Consider the following 23,213-nt stretch of genomic DNA (forward strand, 5'->3'; position numbering starts at 1 on the left):
GGAAGGGGTCCAGTTTCAGCTTTCTACATATGGCTAGCCAGTTTTCCCAGCACCGTTTATTAAATAGGGAATCCTTTCCCCATTTGTTGTTTTTGTCAGGTTTGTCAGAGATCAGATGGTTGTAGATGTGTAGTGTTACTTCTGAGGCCTCTGTTCTGTTCCATTGGTCTATCTCTCTGTTTTGGTACCAGTGCCATGCTGTTTTGGTACCAGTACCATGCTGTTTTGGTTACTGTAGCCTTGTAGTATAGTTTGAAGTCAGGTAGCATGACATCTCCAGCTTTGTTCTTTTTGCTTAGGATTGTCTTGGCAATGCAGGCTCTTTTTTGGTTCCATATGAATTTTAAAGTAGTTTTTTCCAATTCTGTGAAGAAAGTCATTGTTAGCTTGATGGGGATGGCATTGAATCTATAAATTACCTTGGGCAGTATGGCCATTTTCACAATATTGATTCTTCCTATCCATGAGCATGGAATGTTTTCCATTTGTTTGTGTCCTCTTTTATTTCGTTGAGCAGTGGTTTGTAGTTCTCCTTGAAGAGGTCCTTCACATCCCTTGTAAGTTGGATTCCTAGGTATTTTATTCTCTTTGAAGCAATTGTGAATGGGAATTCACTCATGATTTGGCTCTCTGTCTGTTATTGGTGTATAGGAATGCTTGTGATTTTTGTACATTGATTTCGTATCCTGAGACTAATGTTAAATTTTAATGAATTATACATACTGTAGAGTTTATCTTCCTGAAGACTATTAAAATGCTCACAGAGGTCTGTTGCTTATGACAAATACACACATACACACACACGTATATATACATGTGTATGTGTGTGTATATATATATATATTTTGTACATTCATCTTAAAATGAAAAAGAATTTATTCTTCACTTGGCATACATGTCAATGTATATATTATTGCTGTAATAGATCATCTTTTGTAAGTCTACTTTCACGAAACATAGAGATAATGAAACAAGCTGACATGACATGACAGATTTGGTGTACTCTTTTGAACATCCTTGAATCTAGTAGACTAGATTTCTAGCTCAGTTTTATCTCCTGAAGTTGCCAGTTGAGAAAATCCTCAGATTTTAGATTGTGAGATATCTTTCAAGATGGCAAGATACTTGACATATATTCCACAAGGTTAAATAGTCTAACCACTTTTAAGTAATAAATTTTAAAGATATGTTTGTTCCTTATTATTAAAGTTTCGAGAGAAATAATGTCAAACCTATGAATATTAATTCATTTTTTTTGAAGTGGAGTCTTGCCCTATTGCCAGGCTGGAGTGCAGTGGCGCGATCTCAGCTCACTGCAACCTCCGCCTGCCGGGTTCAAGCAATTCTCTTGTCTCAGCCTCCCAAGTAGCTGGGACTACAGGCGTGCACCACCACACCCAGCTAATTTTTGTATTTTTAGTAGAGATGGGGTTTCACCATGTTGGCCAGGATGGTCACGATCTCTTGACCTCGTGGTCCACCCGCCTCGGCCGCGCCCAGCCTGAATATTAATTCTTGACCACTAAAGTTGTCCTTGTATAATTCTCAGCAAATGATTGATTCAAATACCCAAAAGGAAGTATGCTAGAAGAAAACATTTGCTGATTTCTTAATTTCAGTTACTATATAGTCTTACTTGTATCAAACCCAACTATCTCCTTGTTATGTCAGGCATGATTTCTCCATTCTTTCATTATTCCTTTTCTGAAAGAATAGATTTAGAAATTCTTTACATTTACAAATGAAACATTTTAAATCATTGAGTTAATCATTAATCATTTAGCATTTCTCTATCATACAGAGAATTGTTTCTACTTTGTTTTTCGCAGATTCCAAATAATTACCTCAGAGGACTGGAAATTTTAACTGTGCATGGTTATTACAAATCAATTCCAAGAAAGATTTTGAATGTCAGAATTATTCTTTGGGAATAATGACTAGTGGACAAAAGTATCATTTGAAAATAAAATCTTATTGGTTAGATTTTTAGGTTGGTGTAAAGGATATAATTAAGGTGTCACAATATTTAATTTGGTTGATGTGTTTCATTAAAGACTATTTTCTTCATAATGTTAACTTACTCCTCAAGTAACTTCCTCTTTTAGTAGTAAGTTACCTTGCCCTAACTTTATGGAAATATTTCTGTACCTCTGCTTATTGACTTATGAGCTCAGGATAAGGAAGGGCATCAGAAATAAATTGTGAAAAGATTTAACAGTAACCCCTGATTACTCTTCCTAGTCCAGTGGCCCTTGAGTGACTGTGCTTGCTGCTACTTGTATTACAGTTCAGTCAGGAGCACCCTTTTCAGGCGTGGTAGTGGCATTATCTTGGTTAACAATAGTTTAGAATTATGACTCTGGGCAGGAAACTCAGAATCTATTCATTGCAGTGATCTAAAGTCAGGTGTGTCATTCAGCAACTTCTGGACCTTTAAGAACACTTTTTATCCTGATAACTCAGAGTGGATGCTGTGTTTTAAAGAACACAGATGTACTTTATGGCAACAAGGAAATGTCCTTTCTGTGTTTTCATAGCATGTCACATCTTACAAATGTTTTTCCAAGGCTTTTTGAGTGTTTTGTCTTTAGTAATTTATGAGCTAAATACATAACTGATACATTTTCTGTCAGTGACTATTTACTGCAGCAACTGAGCTTTCAGATCTAGTGAGTGTTCATTTATTATTATATTTGATAGTGACAGGGTGGTGCTACAGACTCAGTCAAGATTCTTACGGTACGTAGTTTCAGGGCATGAAATCATTCAGCCTTTATTAGGTTACACCTAATCTGTGCATTAACAATGTGAATATTGTGATATTTGTATTTAGCCTCATCTTATACAAGAAACATCTTCCATCTGACATTTTATTTTCCAAATGAGTATGTTTGTTCAACATTGTCAGTTTTACCTTTACTTACCAGAAAAGTGGACATTTTATAGCTGCTCAGTCCCTTCTTTGTCTTTATCTAGAAAAGATAAAAATGAATTTATTTTATGGACAACCGTATTTGAACCAAGTTCCATGATCACTATTCTTCATCAACTAAATACTGGTTGGAAAGGATTTATCTTCTATAAAAATTAACAGAAGTTATAATTCAATCTCTAGGTCATTGGTATGGCAGAAATATTACATATAATTAATGTTATTTACAAAGTAATGTTATTTTGACATGACAAACTGTGTCAGAAATGCCCAAATAGAGTACCTTCTCTTAGTCTTTTCCTGGGTACTTAATTTTTTTTTCTTAGTTATGTCTAGATTTAATCATTGCTGCTGCCAACTAAGTTTCTAGGTTCTGATACTATCAGTTGCATATAATAGACTGGAAATGTAGTGATCTGATAGTTTACTAGTATATTTAAAGGAAATATCTTTTAAAAATAAATAGTTTGTGGCAGACACCAGTCTATAAAAGGGAAGCCTGAGTTTGAAAATGATAGGCTTCCATATTATATAATATGTGAAAATTTCACGTATGTGAAAATATTATCTCTGTGTATTTTTTAATAGCATTATACCAGAAGTTTTTAGAAGATTATATACTTTTAGTTAAATGATAGCAGCCAAAATAGCAAGCACAAGAACCAAATTTTGGACAGAAGAAGAAAGAAATACATAAAGTCTCTTTCACCCTTTTTTCTCATTCTCTTTCAAAATAGCAGATTTTACCTGTCATGTCTGAAATGTGCTAACAAATATGACTTCTCAAGATCTTTCATATTTCAAATATTATATCAATGTATTTTATTTTTAATTCTCTAATTTATGATAACTTGTTTTTCTTGTTTGTGGTTTGCAAAGATATATGCAAAGCCTTTCCAATAAAGTGGCTCTGAACAAATTGTGAGACATGCTGTTTTTCTCCTGCCTGACACTATCCCCAACATGATTACCTTGTATGTATAGGTTGTTTTCCATAGCTTTTGAATGTTGTTTCATCCTCTGGGCACCTGTGGTAAGGTAAATCTGGTAAAGTATCAAGTATTTCCTGCCAGTTTACCCCAGAATAGCCTCTATCTTGTTAAATGTTAAATTAATATGAATATCATAGAGGATAGTGATTGATGGGATGTGGTGACTTATGACATGCGTCTCACAAGTGTTAGTTTGAAACAAAATAATGTTCTTCTGTCTAGATGCATTTCCTCCCCAGCAATCTGAAAAAACAAGGCAAAGAAGGCTGCCAACTTATTACAATCTTTGAGATATTGTTTCTGCCTTCTATATCCTTCTCTCAAAATTTCATTTTTCAGTAGTACTAACGAGTTCTTACAGTGTGTATCTTTTCACTATTAGTAAATTATTAAGGAAAGGTATCCTTTTCTGCCTCAAGAAATTGCTCCCATATATTTAACTGACTTTTAATAAATACATATATTGATTCCTAGTCTTATCTTTGAACATAAATAGCTTTATGTAGGATGATTTTCTTTTATCCTTTGTGTTAATTTTTTACCTCTGTTCCTTAAAAATTCATTTTTTCTTTTAAGGGCTTGGATTTTTCTCTATGCTTTTTATTACCTGCTCTATTTTTCTTTTAACTTTGATTCGTACTTTCATCTTAATACCTTTTCCTTCCAGCACTCAATTTTACCATAATTTGTATACCTTCTGTATATTTTGAGAAAACTTTTAGGAAAAATAGTTTAAAATAATGATATCTGTCTGTGAGTTACAGTGGAGCAGGTTGAATGGGATGGGAATTAGATAGTATTATACAGCTTATTGCCATACATTTAAATTATTTCCAGCACAAGATTATGCTGACAGTGAGAGGTTTGAGTCAGGAAATATCTGTCATCTGCAATAACATCAGTCATGAAAGACAATGAGTATTTATAGAACTGTTGAAAATTGATTGGTAAGAAAAGCATTCATAGACTTTTACAACAGAGAAGTCATTGCTGGTTTTAGGAATCTGGCTCCAGTTTGAAATGTTATGCAGTTTTCATAAAAAGTTTAAATAATGACATCCTAGTAATGATAGTATTATTAAGATTAAATGTATTTTGTTTAGTTTGCTTTTTAATATTCATCCATCTTTTTTTCTGGAAAAAAATTTTTTTATCAAAATAATATACAGCATATGGTTAAAAGATCAATTAGTCACCGGGCGTGGAGGCTCATGCCTGTAATCACAGCACTTTGGGAGGCTGAAGCGGGCAGATTACGAGGTCAGGAGTTCGAGACAAGCCTGACCAACATCGTGAAACCCCGTCTCTACTACAAATGCAAAAAAAATTAGCCAGGCGTGGTGGCGGGTACCTGTAATTCCCGCTACTTGGGAGGCTGAGGCAGGAGAATCGCTTGAACCTGGGAGGTGGAGGTTGCAGTGAGCCAAGATCGCATCACTGCACTCCAGCCTGGGCGACAGTGTGAGACTCCGTCTCAACAACAACAACAACAAAGATCAATTAGTCCAGAAGGACTTGTAGTAAAAACTATAGCTTATTTTCTAGATGTAACAACTTTTACCCATGTCTCTAGTCCTTATGGTTACCTCCATATGGACGTTGTCAATGGACTTCCTGTTACGATAAAAAGACTATTTATCTTATTTACACCATTTCCTCGTTCCCTCTCCCCCAACCTTTTAAAAGAGATACTGTTATTCTCATATGTGTTTCTCACCAGTCTCTGTAGCTTCAAACAGTATACTTAAAGCTCCATTTTCTACTTCAGTGATCATGACAGACTCCTTATTTTGAAATAAGGATATAAACAGTCCCACCATTTTTTTCTTTTCAAATTTTCTCTCTTTCTACCTTCCAACCTCTGTTGGAATTATCAAGGTTGCTGACATTCATATCCTGTTTTGTAACTAGTTAAATCTTTTGTCCTTTGTCTATTGGTTGATTCTAAAGGTTGAAAACAAGTATTTGCACTTTGGTGGTGATACAAGAAGGAAAGGGTTTCTAGAATCGAAATGACTATCCAACATAAAGAAGGAAGATCATAAGTGTCCAGTAAGACAATTAAGGCAGGTCTAGTTACTTTGGTATTGATGTGGCTCACTGTTAGCTAGCTAGCTAAGAATATTTTTCTGAAAACCAATAAAACCATTTATGAGATGGGAAACATGAACTAGTGTGACCAAGAGCAAGAAGGAAGAATTTAAGAAACGAAGAGATAGATAGAAGATTTATCTATCGATCTATCTATCTATCTATCTAGATATCTATTAGATATATCTAGTTAGATAGATAGCTATCTTTTTTTTTTTTTTTTTTTTTTTAAGTAGAGTCTCACAATGGTGGGATCTCGGCTCACTGCAACCTCCGCCTCCTGGACTCAAGAAACTCTCCTGCCTCAGCCTCCCGAGTAGCTGAGATTACAGGCACGTACCACCACACCTGACTGATTTTTGTATTTTTAGTGAAGACGGGGTTTCATCAGGTTGGCCAGGCTGGTCTCAAACTCCTCACCTCAAGTGATCCGCTGCCTCAGCCTCCCAAATTGCTGGGATTACAGGTGTAAGCCACCGTGCCAAGCCTATAGATAGATAAATCTTAATGTAGTTTAGAAACTGTTAATTCAGAGATGCTGCTCTGATGTAGTTAACAAAATAGTGACTTGGAATCAGGAGTCTGTCTTCCTACTGTGCTACCTGGGAAAACTCACTTAACCTCCTTGAGCTTCAGTTTCTCCTCTGTGCAGTGTATTACCTGCTACACAGGGTTATTGTGCATTAAATAACTGAAAGTACTTAGACTGTAAAGGGCTGTATACCTTTTATGTTACATACCTCAATATGTTATATATTGAGTTCTAGAGACATAAGGAATAATGGAAAATAGTCATGTTTTGACTCATTATGCTATGAACCATTTTATGTAAAGAACTGAAACATAATTTTTCTGTGTTATGTATAATTTCTATTATATAGCAAGTAATGAAGTGCATAGGATAACATTTCATGTTAATAAGTATAATTTTTAAATTTCATATTTTTCTGAAAACCAATAAAACTATTTATGAGATAGGAAACATGAACTAGTATGACCAAGAGCAAGAAGGAAGAACTGAAGAGAAGAATAGAACTCCTGAAAGATCCCTAAATTTATATAATACATGATGGAAATCTAGGTACCTGAGACTGCATTTCTATTCTTATAAAGCTAGCTTCCTCTGTGGAATGTGTTTTAATTTGGGCATAACTAGTTTCAAATCTTGTTCTGCCACTCACTAGCTATTTGGTCTTAAGCAAATTATTCCATTTATTTGAATCTTTCTTTCCTTATCAGTGTAATAGATATAATCCTTCTCACAGTGTGTATGTAAAAATTAAGTTAGAAAATTGTGTAAAGAGATCTAGTACCATGCTCAGTAAATATCTTTTCCCTGTGTCTTGCCCTCCCTTTCTGTCCTAAATTGCCCCAGTAGTTAAAATGCTGAAATAAGGTGGACTCTAGGATCTCAGAACCAGCTTGATATAAGGAAAAACAGTCTAAGAAAAAGCCATTTATATGTAATTTCCTTCTTAGTTTTCAAGAATTCATTCTACGTGTAGACAGGTTAGTTGAATGATACGGTTTAACTTTTTTTATAGCTCCTTTCCATCTTTTCTCTCCAATGAGATAGCTGTTCCTTACTAGTGTTGGAGTTCTGTGGTGTATATGAGAGAACACATATGTTTGAAATAGTTTATCAGTGTGACATTAATGGCCAAGCACAGGCTGTGGCACAAACAGCTGTGGCATTTGATTTCTGGGCAGATTATCAGAACCTTGGTGTCTGTAAAATGTATATATTAATCCCTACAATATAAGGTTGCCAAAATGATTAATAATGATTTCCATAAAGCACAGTGCCCAGCACACAGTATTTAGTAGCCAGTATTAGTACTAATAAGATTGAAATGGAGGAAAAAAGGGAAATTTCACAAAAATTCAAAGATAATGTGTGGGGAAGGTCTTAATAAAAAAAAGTTCTCCATTTTGATAGAAGCTTTACAACTAGATAAGCATTTAGACTTACAAGAAATCAACCCAGGTTGGTTAAAAAAAAAAAATGCAGCTATTGGTATTTGACCAGGTTTTTTCTAAGGCCACTTCTCTGTCTTGGATAATATTCTTTGTGTGTGTATATATGTATTTCGTTTTTCTTCCTATATGCTACTACCCAGCTTTTAGGTAGGTGATAGCAGTTTCAAAAAGTTAACATCAAGGAGAAAGGAAGGCTGGAAATAAGGGCTAGTTATAAAAGTAAGGAAAGATTGTCCCAGTTACTTTATTTTGGCAGTGGTTAATTAGCTACTTGGAATAAAGCTTCAAATATTCTGAAGTGCTATTAGCAGAACCATATCTTTTTCCTCTATTAGTTGTCTCCTTAAGCTTTGCTCAGCCACCAGCTTTTCAGGGCCTTCCTTTGAGAGCCACTGAAATGTTGGGATAGTTCTGCTGTGTTAAGATTTTTTATGATTTGATCCTATCCTACATGTCGAATTTTGTTTCCCACCATTCTCCTTGTGGATTCCATGGAATTACTTTCAGTTTCTCAAGTTTGATGGGTTCTAATTTGCTCATATTTTGTGCATGCTCTCCTCTCCTCTCCTTATTACCTCCTTTTTAAAACCGTAGGTAACTCCCCTAAGCAGTTAGATGTTTCCTTTGCCTTGCTGTCATACCCCTTTTTCTTTTTTTTGAGATAGGGTCTTGCTCTGTCACCTAGGCTGGAGTGCAGTGGTGTGATCATAGTTCACTATAGCCTTGAACACCTGGGCTCAAGTGATAATCCCACATCAGCCTCTCAAAGTAGCTGGGACTACAGGCACATGCCACCACACTGGGCTAATTAAAAAAAAAAAAAAATTTGTAGAGACGGGAGTCTTAACTATGTTGCCCAGGCTGGTCTCAAACTCTTGGCCTCAAGCAGTCTTCTCAACTCTGCCTCCCAAAGTGCTAGGATTACAGGTATGAGCCACCACTCCTAGCCCATAGCACTTTCTGTGTACCTCTTTTAGCTTATGCTGTTATAATTTTTTCTCAGAAATGGGATTCTACTAAAACAAACATCAATCACCATTAAAGAACAGTGCTTTAAAAAAAATGAGGAAAAGTTAAACATATAGCTAGAGATATTTCATATTATGTCACTAATCCTTTACTGTTATCAGTAATTGAATAGTCTCAACAGCCATAAATGGAAAACTCACCATAAAGTTAGGTCCTTCAATTAAACTGCATAGATTACAAAATGGAAGTCATTTGGCAAACCTCCATTTTGCTTTCCTCAGATTCAACAGCTTCTATCATTGCCCTTTAATTGTCTTTTTACCTGGTTTAAGAGATAGTGTTAGATTGCTATTTGCTTTGGCCTGCTGCAATAGGCAGTTAAGAGATTATCACATTGTACTGCAATTATTTATTTGAATGTTTCTATCCAAACTAGACTGGGAGCTCTGAAAGTGGGCAGAGTTCTTACTTATGTTCATGTCTCTTAGTTCCCAATAGTTGAGAGACTTAATAAATTATGGTTGAATGAATAGTCACTTGGTCACTAAGTAAATGAAAGATACCAGTGCTAACTTTTAACCAAAGGAAACGGAAATGCAGATAGTGATAGAAATAAAATATAAATTATCATGATTGAATGTAAGCATTTAGAAGCCTCAAATTATCTCAAGTCTTTAAAATTATAGATCTGAATGTTTGTGTTAGCAGATAACTGATAGGCAAAATAAAAATCAAGTCATTTGAACAGGGAAATAGGATATTAAATTAAGAAGTTAGACGAACATTCATTTATTAAATAAATACTTTATGATTGCCTATTATGTGTGAGACCTAAGTGCTCAGTCCTAAATTAAAGCAGTGAAAAAGATTAATGTGGTTTCTGACTTAGTGGAGTTGTTATCATCTAGCAAATATTAGAAAACAAAGTTTCAGATTCAAGACAGTAATCTTAGCATACACGTTTAGGTCTTTTGTTTCCCAGACCCTTCAGTTTGATAATAACATTAAAGTGTAAAAAGGAATAACAGAACAATATTTCAGTTATTTATTTTTTTAAATTTCTTTTTCTTTTTTTTTTTTTTTTTTTTTGAGACGGTCTCACTTTGTCACTCAGGCTGAAGTGCAGTGGTGTGATCTCGGCTCACTGCAACCTCCGTCTTCCCAGTTCAAGCGATTCTCCCATCTCAGACTCCCAAGTAGCTGGGATTATAGGCATGCACCACCACGCCTGGCCAATTTTTTTTTTTTTTTTTTTCAGTAGAGATGGGGTTTCACCATGTTGGCCAGGCTGGTCACAAACTCCTGACCTCAAGTGATCCACCTGCCTTGGCCTCCCAAAGTGCTGGGATTATAGGCATGAGCCACCACGCCTGACCTAAAATTTTGTTATCTTAAATAACTGAAATTCTATACCATTGAACAGCAACTCCCCATTTTCCTACCCCCTGTCAACCCACATTCTGCTTTCTGTTTCTATGAGTTTGACTGCTTTATATACCTCATATAAGTGGAGTCATGCAGTATTTGCTTTTCTGTGACTGGCTTATTTCACTTAGCACAATGTCCTTAAGGTTTTTCCATGTTGTAGCTATGACAGGATTTTCTTTTCTAAGGCTGAATAATATTCTTCAATATGTACATACCACATTTTCTTTATCCATTAATTTGTAGATAGACATTTATGTTGTTTCTACCTCTTGACTATTATAAATAATGCTTCAATGAATGTGAGTGTGCAGACATCTCTTTGACCCTCTTTTATCAGTTCTTCTGGATAAATACCTAGAAGTGAGATGCTGGATTATATAGTAGTTCTATTTTTATTATTTTTATTTTTTGAGACAGGGTCTCGTTCTGTCACCCATGCTGGAGTGCAGGGCTGCGATCATGGCTCACTGCCCTCGACCTCTTGAGCTTAAGTAGTCCTCCTACCTCAGCCCCATGAGTCACATATGTGTTGTACATATGGAGCCTAACTTTGTTGCCCAGGCTGGTCTTGAACTCCTGGACTCAACTGTTCCTCCTGCCTCGGCCTCCTAAAGTGCTAAGATAACAGGCGTGAGCCACACACTGTGTGTGGCCGGTCGTTCTATTTTTAATTTTTTGAGGAACCCCCATAGTATTTTCCACAGCAGCTATACTGTTTCACGTTTTCATCAACAGTACACAAGAGTTTCAGTTTCTCCACATCCATAAGTGCTGATCATGTTCATAATACTAACATGAAGTAAGAAATAAATGAGACAAGGTCCTTGCCTTCGAGAAATCTCCATTTCTTCCTCCTGAAAGGCTCTTCCCTTTTATCTTCATTTGACTAACTCTTTTTCATGGTGTTTCAACTCAAATGCTATGTTGTCAACAAAGCCTCTCCTGGTTTCACAGCCTAAGTTCACCCCCATATTGTAAGATGTCATAGCACTCTGTCTTCTGTACACTTAGTGTAGATGTAATTTACAGAATTAGGTGAGGTCAGGGAAAATGTTGGTTTTTTTGTTCAGTCCACTTAGCTGAGAACAATCCATGGCACAAAGCAGCTATATAATGAATGTGTAACTTTGCATTATGAAATGTATTGCACATTTTTTGACGATTACATAACACATTATTTTATTAAATAATAAAATGAACACCCAGGTACCCGACCTTTCATTTAAGAAATAGAACATTACTAGTACTGTAAAATCCTCCTGTATACCCCTCTTGACATTTGTGTTATTCTTTTGCTTTCTTTATAGTTTTATCATTATGAGTGCATTTTGTCAGTATGACTGTATTCCAAGGAAATATCTGGTTGAGTTTGAAAAAAATTGAGTGGCAAGCACAAACCCAGCTGTGTAAGATAGCATAAATATCGCTATTATTAAAAGAAGTCTCCCAGAAGAAAAGTTGAACAGAGTCTCTGGGTTATGGTATGCTTCTTTATACCTGAAAGGTTTTAAGACTCCCTTTGGAGATGTTTGTGGGCAAGGTCAAGAGTGAATTGTGTAAAACAGAGTTTACCACTTTCAGGGCTTCTGGCAAGATTGTAATGTGATAAAATATTGGATATCTAACATATGGAACAGACTGATTTGCATCTAAACTTAACATTGCCCTCCTCCAACTCTCAGGAGCAGGCCAAAGCAGAAAACTTCAGTGAAGTGAAAATAGTATCGTCAGATGATCTAGGCTAGAAACTTCATTAGTACACCTTCAAATAAGCCAAGCACTGAAAAGAAATTTAGCCAAGCTTTTAATCTGTCCTCAGGTTAAAGTTGGTACCCTAGCAGCAGGGATGTTAACATATCTTTTATGGCACACAAATCCGAACTACATGGTCACTGTAGATTATCTAAGGAAGAGGATCTGTTTGGGATCTTCCTTCACCATCTTCCTAGGCATTCCCTTTGCATCTCTTCTATGTTGAATCTCTTATTTCCTAACATCTGTTTTTTCTCTTTCTTGGTTTATTCTCTCAGTTTCATAGAGCCTATAAATAGTTAACTTGTTGAGAAAAGTGGCATGGGAAATAAATATTTTGAAGCCTTCAGCATCTAAAAATCTTTTCATTCTACCCTTAACAGTTATTTGGAAGTTCAGCTAAGTATAGAATGCTAGGTTGGAAACCTTTTTTCTTCGGAATCTTGAAAATATTACTCCATTATCTTTTGGTTTGCAGCATTGCTATTAAGAGTTCCAAAGCCATACTGATTACTAATCTTATTTTTTTTCTCCAAAAAAAATAAATGACTGATTTTTAATCTTCTATGTGACCTTTTTCCCCTTTCAAGAATCTGGTAGAATATCCTCTTGGTAACTGGGGTTCTGATGGCACATAATGCTGTACCTTGGGTCTTTGAGTACTTCAGTTCTGAGAAATTTCTTAATTTGTTAATAATTATCTCCCATCTGTTTTCTTTGTTGTTTCTTTTTGGAACTTCTTTTGTTTATAAGGTGGATCATCTTTACTGGCTTTCTTAAGTTTTAGTTTTTTCTTCTCCTTTTTCCCGTTCTCTTCTTGGCTCTACTATATTTCTTCACCTTTATTTTTAACCCTTTTTTGAGCTATTTGCTTTTGTGCTTTCTATCTTTTACTCTCTTATTCTCTCCCACTCCCTTTCTCCTTCTTTTCTCCTTTTCTTCTCTCCTTCACTCTCTCTCATCGCTTCTCTCTTCATTTTAAAATCCAAGTGCTCTTTTGTCTGAGTGTTCCTTTGCTATAACAATGTTTTCCTGTTTCATGAATGTAATATCTTCTCTAAGAACAATATTCTTCTTTTTTAAAAAAAATTTTCCTATGTTACTTTTTTTCTCTTTGTTTTAGTCTCTAACTTAAACATGTTAAAAGTTTCCTTCTGTTATTTGATAGGCCTCAGTTGTCTAAACATGACTGAAAGGAAGGCTGATGGGAAATTCTGAGAGCCTGCAGGGGACTTGTCTGAGCCTCATTTTAGGGCGATGGTGAGCCATTTGTCTAAGGAATCTTTGAAGTCAGTATTGATAGTTATTTTTCATTGAATTCATTAGATTCCCCATGTCAAGAACTGTGAAGAATCTGAGATTATGCTGTATATATCATTGAGAATTCTTCTCTATGGTTTCTCATGTTTCTGAGAAGAGAGAAACATTTTATGAGCAGAGACACTGAAAGCCTTCTGTTTAAAAAGACCATCTTTTTAAGGATATGTGTGCAATGAACAGCTTTGGAAGTTATAGACAGTGTCTCTGTCTAGAACATACAGTACATTTATTTACTTTCCAGTATAATGGACAGTGCAAAAGTTACATAGGTTTTCTTATAGCTACCCTTATAAAAGATAGAGGTTTCCTAAGCTTAGGGTTCCTCAATTGTGACTAAAAACCCACCACATACATGGTATCCACCTGGCCTGCCTCCATGTCACTCTCATGGGACTTGGAAGAGTGAATACAAGGGAAACTAACATGAACAAGAAGCTCATGCTGCTTGCTATGCTGTGCATAATCAAACCTTTTGTCTTTGACCCAAGAGTCTTGTGTCTTCTGCCAACATATATGAAACTGTGGCAGACTAGCTTGTTAGGTTGCAAGTTTGGTAAAATCTAAGATTTTACAGTTCTTGAAATGCCATAGAAGACTCTTGTCTGTCTCCTTCCTAGAGAGTAAGAATCTAGCTGACAGCCTTCTAGGAGCCCAGTAGAGAACAATTCTGGAATCGCTGCACTTAGTATTCAATATGCCTATGCTCGTATATTCATGCTCTCTCAGTTTTGCCAGGTGATTTTTAGTACAGAGGACTTTTATTCTCTTCAGAGAATAAACTTCCAGACTTCTGCTAGGGTGAAGGAGGGGACAGCGACCTAGTGGCCTGTAGTAGGGGAAAGAACACAGGAATCAGTTTTCTTCTTTGCTGATAGGTTCCCTTCTCAAGAAAGCATTGCCTGGCTTTTCTGTTTAAAATTGCTATCTTTCTTATCCCTCTTTTCCTTTCTTTATTTTTCTCCGTAGCACTCAATACTTATAACTTTCAAATGTATTCTATCATTTACTTACTATATTTATTCTCTATCACACCACTCCATTAGGATGTAAGCTCTATGAGGTCGGAGATTTTTATCTCTTTCATTTTACTGTGTATCCCAAACACCTAGAGAATACCTGATACATAATAAGTATTCAGTAAATATTTGTTGATCGGGTGAGTGAATGAATGACTAGGAAGTTGCACATCTGTTGCCTGTTGCTTCTGGTTTGAGAATAAAATTAAGACGAAGTTTATTATATGTAAGTCACTGGTATTTCTTTTTTAAAGCTTAAAATATTGATGTCAGTTGAGGATATAGGCAACTTTCACTGAAATCATTCACAGCAATTTAGAATTACTGATTTTGTATACAACTTCTTATCTGGCATGAGAATTCCTTTAGAGCATTCCTAAAGGCAGCCTTCTTTCTTCTGTCAGATCATTTTTAGTATTGTTGGTAGAACCAGTGGGTTTACTGAAGAATTGGTTGTGAGGCATAGAAAACAAGAATGAATAAAATTCACAGATCTAGTAAATGGCAGAACCAGGACTAAAACCTAGCCAGTCTGGCTTCACAATCTATGTTCCTAACCACTGCACTGTGCTGCTTCTTGATGAGAAAAAAACAGCACCCCCACCCCCCGCAAAAAAAAAAGAGACGAAAAAGGGGTGGCCCGTGAGGTAGGAGTAGAACTAGAAGAGTGTGATGTCAAGAAAGCTACATTTAAGAAGTGTATCAAGAATGAGAGGATGGGCAACATAATGAGACCTCATCTCTACAAAAAATAAAAAATAAATTAGCTTGGCTGAGGTGAGAGGATCGCTTGAGCCCTGGAGGTCAAGACTGCACTGAGCCAAGATAAGTACCACTGCACTATAGCCTGGGCACAGAGTAAGACTCTGTCTCAAAAAAAAGTAGAAAAAAAAAAAAACCAAAAGAACAAGAATGAGAGAATGCATATTATATGATGGATCATAGTATCTATGTTAGATACTGATTATAAGTCAAGTAAGATGAGGTTTGAGAGTTGACCTTTGGATTTGGCAAAGGAGAAATCAGTGGTTTTGATAAGAACAGTTATATGGGCTAAAGTCTGATTGGAGTATGAATTATTGTTGTGTAAAAATTTATCCCACAACTTAGTTTAAAACAGCAAACATTATCTCACAGTTTCTGTGTGTCAGAAATTTAGCTGCATGCCTCTGACTCAGGATCTCTCATTAGGTTATAGTCAATTACTTCTGCTGTATTCACACAAATCCTACTATTACTTCTTTTTTTTTGGAGATGGAGTTTCACCCTGTTGCCCAAGCTGGAGTGCAGTGGCACAATCTCGGCTCACTCTGCAACCTCCGCCTCCCAGGTTCAAGCAGTTCTCCTGCCTCAGCCTCCTAAATAGCTGGGATTACAGGTGGCCGCCACCACACCCACCTAATTTTTGTATTTTTACTAGAGACAGGATTTCGCCATGTTGGCCAGGCTGGTTTCAAACTCCTGACCTCGAGTGATCTGCCCGCCTCAGCCTCCCAAAGTGTTGGAATTACAGGCGTGAGCCACTGCGCCCAGTCCCTACTATCACTTCTATCACATAGATCAACCCTGGTCCTTTCTAGGAGATTGTGCAATAGTGTGAATACCAGGAAGAGAATCATTGGAGGCCATTTTAGAGGCTGGCTATCACACAGTGAGCTGAAGAGAGAATGGGAGATGAATCAAACACACTAAATAGCAAAGACTTTTGAGTTTTGCCTGAAAGGAGAGCAGAGAAATAGGGAGTTTGTCTAGGTGCATCTGCAGGTAGATCCTGTAGTAGAGCTTATAGAACTTCTGATTATTTTTATTTTCTCATGAAATAAGAAACAAATTTATCAGTGAGACTGAAGGCTAGGTTTGAGGAGAGAAAATAATTTATGAAATAGTCATCTAAGAATATGGGGATAAAATGGATTTGGAAAATACAGTATGATTGCTAGGCAGCACTAAAGACCCACTTGAAATTAACGGTCATGAATTTAAAGTATAGCCAGTCAAGATAGCTGTTTATTTTTCTCCAGGCACGTTCAGTTTGTGGGTACAAGTATGGATTGGGCAGAGACCTGGAGTTGGGATTTATCCAGGTCAATATGACAAAGCAAGGGTAGCATATATCCTTAATAGGTTATATGCAAGAGTGTATTATAATGATGGATCATAGGATTTAAGATGGGTAAGGAAAAAAGGAATTAAGAGAAAGTAAGGGGATAATGAAAAGGAGTAGGGTGCATGGAGTCTACTCCTAAATGTGGTCAAAGGATTATTGAATTTGTGGTCTTAGAGGGCATGAACTAGAAAGACAGGTGGAAGTATGGGAGGAGAGGTTGATTGAAATTCACATTACAACAAACATTACACATGTTCTCACTTATGAGTGGGAGCTAAATAATGAGAACACATGAATACATCCGGGGGAACGACACACCCTGGGGCCTGTTGGAGGATAGGGGGTGGGAGAAGGGAGAGGATCAGGAAGAATACCTAGTGGATGCTGGGCCTGATAACTGTGGGATGGGATGATCTGTGCAGCAAACCACCATGCACACATTTGCCAGTGTAACAGACCTGCACATCCTGCACATGTACCCTTGAACTTAAAAGTTGGAAATTTAAAAAAAGAAATTCAAATTACAGATGGATTGCAGTCATTGGTAATATAAAAGTCTGGAGAATGATCACAGGAGTGAGGAGCTGAGGAGGGTTAGAGAGCAAGAATGCTTAAAAAGAGGAGAAAAGGAACCCAGGAGATCAAAGATTAGGTTTACCTACATAGCTATTGAGTTCACCAACAGTTATGGCTAGACTAGTTTTTGAAAAAGTGATCTTAAATTAGGAAATAAAGCCTTCAAGAAATGAAGGCTTCCCAGGGTTTATAGAGTACAAAAATGAGCAAGATAGTGAGTGGTACTGTACTGTCTGATCACAGGAGATTCAAAGCCAGTGGTATAAGTGGTTTTAGGGAGGAGAGACAAAGAATGTCTCAAAGCATCAGTAAGCAACAAAAAAGCTCCAGACCCAGTGGTAGAAGTTACATGGAAGTATTGAGAGAGATGCGGCATCTTCAGGGAAGAGCAATAAAGAAACCTTTGTTTCTTTAGGCAGTGGATTCTCACCTCACATTACCTGGGTGCTCTCAACAAAATTTACTTTCATTGAGGAGAATTTCTTTCCCTTCTCAGCTCTTTAACATACTCAGAAGTTGAGTTTCTGGTCTGCTTGGTTTCCCTGTAAGTATATGTTTCCCGAAGCATCTCAAACTTAAAGAAAAGTTGCAAGTACATTATAAAGAACTTTTTTTCCTGAACCATGTAAGAGTAATTTGCCAATATGATTGCTCCATCATCCCAAATATTTTAGTGCATTATTTTTTTCTAAAGAATATTCTCCTGCATAACCCCAATACATCCATCAAAATCAAGAAGCTAACACTGACACGTTACTGTCGTCTTATCCATAGCCCCATTGTTTTGCTGGTTGTCCCAGTAAAGTCCTTTATAGCAAAATGATCCAGTTCCAAATCATATATTGTAATTAATTGTTAAGTCTCTTTAGTCTCCTTCATCCTAGAACAGTTTCTCAGTCTCTTCTTGACTTTGATCACCCTGACACTTTTGTGGAGACTACAAACCTATTATTTTTTAGAGTGTTCTTCAGTTTGCATGGGTTTACAATTTCGTCATGATTAGATTCATTTTATGTGTTTTTGACATGAATATCTCAGAAGTGATGCTTGTTCTTCTTGTTACATCCTATTAGGTGATACGTGGTTTCTATTTGTCCAATTCCTAATAATGTTAACTTGGATCACTTAATTAAGGTGCTCTCTTCCCAGCTTCTCCACTGTAACATTACTCTTTTTCACTTTGCAATTAATGTCTGTTGTTTCTTAAACTTCAGATTTTTTCATTCACTTATTTATTTATATCAGTATGGACTTAACAGATTTCTGTTTACTCAATGGATGTTAATCCATTACTGTCATAATTTATTTTGATGCTCACTTTGTCCCAGATATGGCCGGGGCATTCTCTTCCAGCTAGCTTCTATGCCCTTTTGTTGTGTCCCCACATTCTCTAATCACTTCCGTACTTTCTGGTATAAAAAAGATGGTCCAGATTTGTCTGTGCCCCAGCTTTGGAACCAACCATTTCTACAAAGCCGTGGATCCTTTTAGTGGAGAATAGTACTAAAGACTAACATTTGTGGTTGTGCTACTCCCAGGCCATTTGAGTGGACAAAGATAGTAAGTACATTGTATACACCTATACACTTACACATACATATGCAAATTTACATGTCTTTATCTAAATATCTGATGAAAACCATAAGTTCATATCAGTACTCTGAGTTTCAATCCAGTACCATGGGATTCATTCTGTATTTGTATCTCCTTTCCATATGTGTACATCGTTTCCCTGATAGGTAAGAAAACTGGCTCCCCTTATCCTTTAATATATTTTCTTATTGATCAGTCCCTTATATGTGCCAATCTCCTGTCACTGCTTCTTCTCCCACACAGATGGTCTCATTGAACTAGTTGGGCTTCACCTTATGCAAGGTCACTCCCTTATGTGGACCTCCTCCTTACCCCACTTGACCTCAGTAAGGCCTTGTGCCAGGATTTCCTTTTCCTCACTTCACTTGGATTCCAGTAGTGTGTCAAGCTGCTGCTGCTGCCCACCACCTTCTTGACTCCCACCCCCATATGAAGTCTTTTTATCCCTTTCAGATTCCTACACACCCTGTACCAGGCTGCTCCTCTGTAAAGATGCTCCTCTCCATCTAACTTGGGTTCCAACCCCCCAGCCTGAGGTGCCTTCCCTTGTGGTTGCCCTATTCATCCTGCTTGGGCTCCCAATACCTTACTCAAAGTCACCGCTGCACTTAGATTGCCTCCTCATCCTGCTCAGGTTCTGACACTTTACTCTTGGCTGCCCTCCTCACTCCAGACAGGCTTTGACATCAGGCCACCACCCCATGTGGATTTCATATGGGCGTTTGGACCCTGTGCTCCCTGGCCTGCAGAGGCTCCCTGCCTTTGACTGACATCCACCAGCTTATGTGGACATCCTCATGACTCCAGTTGGAGTCTTACATCCCATTTTGAGCTCCAAACCCACCTTGGTCTCTAGTTTCTTTTTCTTTTTCTTTTTTCTTTTTTTCTCTAGTTTCAATTGTTATTTCTGGAGCACAGGGTAATAAGATCATAACAGCTGGTAGGCTGTTGGAGTGACATCAATGACCCAGAGATAAAAACCAAACTTCAAATGGTAAGGACATAGTCCTCCACAAGACTCCCCTCACGTCAGCCATGAGTTTAGTGGTCTGCAAGCTACCCACAGCTGTGAAGAGCTGGCTACAAATTTGGGGGTTCCCATTATTCCCTCATGTTTGATAATTCAGTAGAACAACTCACCAAACTCAGCATAGTGCTGTACTTATTATTACAGCTTTATTACAGCAAAAGGATTCAAATCAGAATCTGTATAGGGTTGATCTGAGAGGGTCCCAGATGTGAAGCTTCCGTTGTTTTCTCCCCATTAAGTCAGGACGCATTAACTTCCCTCCTCTCGAACATCCAGTATGTGATGATATGCAGAGTATTACCAACCAGGGAAGCTCACTCAAACTTCAGTGTTCAGAATTTTTATTGATATTTCCTTATGTAAGCATGACTGACTGAATCATCGCCCATGTCGCTCAGTCTTTAGGTATTCTCCCCTCTCTGGATATTGAGGTTATATCACTAGGCTCAAAGCGCAACTCTCTAATCACATGGCTGGTCTTAGTGATGTGGCCAGCCCCCATCCTGAGTCATCTCTTTAGCATAAACTAGGGGCCACCAAGGATTTAGAGGCTACTTCTCAGAAACTGGAGACAAAGGCCAGCCAAATTCTTTATTCCAAGTGTTTAGAGCTGAACTCCTAGCAACCAGTACAAAGGCCAACCAAATTCTTTACTATTCAGCTATGGAAAACTAAATTGCTTTCCTAAATGTGGTATACAGATCAGTTGTTCACTCTAAAATTTCTGCTTCGATATTTCCTCATTTACCTTTCAGATTAAGATGTCATGCAGTAATTTTACAGTGCTCATAATGTACTTATTTATTTTCTAATCATAGAAATAAGTAAACTTTCAGAAATGTTCCAATACTGCAGTATAAATTGATAATGACACTATAGTAATATAATCAAACATACAGTATTTTAAAATACAAGTGTTAATTTGCTTGTGTTATATTTTACTTTTATCTGTCAATTACATATCTTATCTGTTTTAGGTATGACTTTAGCCTTTCCAGCCTCAGTTCATGATTCTCTAATTTGCAGTAAAACATTTCAAATTTTGTACAAAAATGAAGAGGTTGTTTTAAATGATGTTATGATCTTCAAAGTAAAAATGCTATTGGATGAAAGAAAGGTAAACATCTCTTCATATTTATTTATGTAAATATTTTTTGTAATGCCTCAAGATGTTATTTCTAACTTTCTATAAAATTTCAAAAAGTATCTCATAGTGTAATTTCTTTTCAGATTGAAGAAACCCTTGAGGAAATGAATTTTCTATTATCCTTGGATCTACACTTCACAGATGGAGATTATTCGTAAGTAGCTAATCAATTAAAAAACCTTTAGGCACTTATGACTGTTATTTGTTATTATTAGATTGCCCATTTTCCTCTTAAAATTCATCCTATCCCTATCTTGTCTTGAACTACTTGTGTTTTCTGGGGAAACTTCATGAGAATGATTAGGCCAGCTCTGTTGTGCCCATGCCGAATCCATGAGCTCCAGATAACAAAACCAGACAAGTTAAAGAAATACGGAACAATTTTTCCTAGCTCCTAGAAATTGCACTGTTAATGTAATACCACTACCATGAGGTATTTAAATGTAAATGAGCTCTTTTGCACTGTATCACTGGTTAATCTTTCTTGATGGCATCAGTTATGCTTTCTTTAGGTAGGACTTTGTTGATATTCTGAGAGTTATCAAGACTGATGACGTGCACTTGACAGTTGTTCTAGTTCATTAATTTCCAGAGCCCTTGAGGAAGTTTTAGGATTGGCTACCTCCAACTTACCCACACACCTGGACATGCAGTCATATGTTTTAGGAACATATTTTGCTTGTGTTCATTTAAAACAAGAATCAGAGATTCACTTAACAATTTTATTTATGCAGGGTTTTTTCCCCCATCTCAAATGTAGTTTTAGCAATAATTCTCAAAAATGATATATAAATTCAGACTGCATGTGGGATAAGTAACTAAAAAGTCACATTACTGAAAGGCCTACTTTAGATGTCCTCTTCACTATATGGTAGCTACTGTTCTTCTGTAATACTTGTTCATTACAAATAATTTTGTAAAGTCTTTTTTTTTTTCACCAAGTCAGAATTATTTAAGTGGAATAAGCTGAAATGAGTAGGTAGTTCATTAACTGTAGATAGTTATAATGGATGGATGGAATTTTTTTAAGTATAATTGGATATAATTTTCATGGCATTGTTTCACATTTTTAGTATGTATAAATCTAATGATATACTAAATATCTACAATAAGATATGTTTTACTTTTTAAAATAAGCAATGGCCTGCTTATTTTTGAGCAGCACTTAATAAAATTTTGTAGAGTAAAAATAATTTGAAATATCCTTTGGGATTTATTATAATAGTATTTGACCTATGTTGTACTGCAGCCTTGTAATAAACAGTATTCTCTATGGGGTAAAATTTTAAGAATTGATTAATTCCTGAAGTATCAAAAAGGATTCATTTTATAGGGATATTAGTGAAAAAATAGTTCATATCATGGACTGATAGAAAACAATAATAGGTGGGATCTGATTATTTTCTCAATTGGTATGTTTCATATTGCTTCTAATGCAACTTTGATGCTTTAAAAATTACTCTCATTCGAAATTTTTAAAAAGTAATTACGTAAATAGTTTTTATAGTTTCAACTACTTTATAATATATTGGCCTTTACTAAATATTTCATACTTACATGCTAAGTGTTCCTTTTTACAGGGCAGATGATCTGAATGCCTTGCAACTAATAAGTAGCCGAACATTGAAGCTGCACTTTAGCCCCCATAGAGGCCTTCATCATCATGTTAATGTTATGTTTGATTACTTCCACCTTTCTGTTGTGTCTGTTACAGTTCATGCATCATTGGTTGCACTACACCAGCCACTAATAAGGTAAATTTGACTAATATTTTTGTATTAAGCCATTCTTACACTGCAATAAAGAAATACCTGAGACTGGTCAATTTATAAATAAAAGAGGTTTAATTGGGTCATGGTTCTTCAGGCTGTACAGGAAGCATGATGCTGGCATCTGCTTAACTTCTGGGGAGGCCTCAGGAAACTTACAATCATGGCAGAAATCAAAGGGGGAGCAGGCATCTCACATGGCCAGAGCAGGAGCAAAAGAGTCAGGAGGAGTTGCTAAACACTTTTAAATAACTAGATCTCATGAGAACTCACTCACTATCATGAGGACAGTATCAAGAGGAATGGTACTAAACCATTCATGAGAAATCTGTCCCCCTGATCTAATCACCTCCCACCAGGCCCCATTCCAACATTGAGGATTACAATTCAACGTGAGAGCCTTATTAATGTAGCGTTTTTTTTATTTTTATAGTGAAAACGTGTACTTTGCTAAAGATAACTGAAATAATAAGGACTTTTAAAATTTATAATAAAATTCAAGAGTATGGGA

General features: G+C 36.5%; 1 protein-coding gene across 14 annotated transcripts in view; it reads left to right on the forward strand.

The window, feature by feature from the left end:
• FAM135A (family with sequence similarity 135 member A) overlaps window positions 1-23,213 on the forward strand; it is a 143,890-nt gene that overhangs the window by 37,096 nt on the left and 83,581 nt on the right. For 11 of the 14 annotated variants that reach the window (XM_031012461.3, XM_031012456.3, XM_031012459.3 and 8 more), the window contains exons 6-8: window positions 20,764-20,903; window positions 21,017-21,087; window positions 22,514-22,687. In XM_031012461.3, coding sequence (XP_030868321.1) covers window positions 20,764-20,903; window positions 21,017-21,087; window positions 22,514-22,687 — 385 coding nt within the window. Of the gene's footprint in view, window positions 1-10,040; window positions 17,708-20,763; window positions 20,904-21,016; window positions 21,088-22,513; window positions 22,688-23,213 lie in introns of those variants that run through there. The other 3 variants (XM_063707699.1, XM_055391419.2, XM_055391420.2) reach the window with 3 other exon arrangements.

Source organism: Gorilla gorilla, chromosome 5 (genome assembly GCF_029281585.2).
Source record: "Gorilla gorilla gorilla isolate KB3781 chromosome 5, NHGRI_mGorGor1-v2.1_pri, whole genome shotgun sequence".
NCBI lineage: Eukaryota > Metazoa > Chordata > Mammalia > Primates > Hominidae > Gorilla > Gorilla gorilla.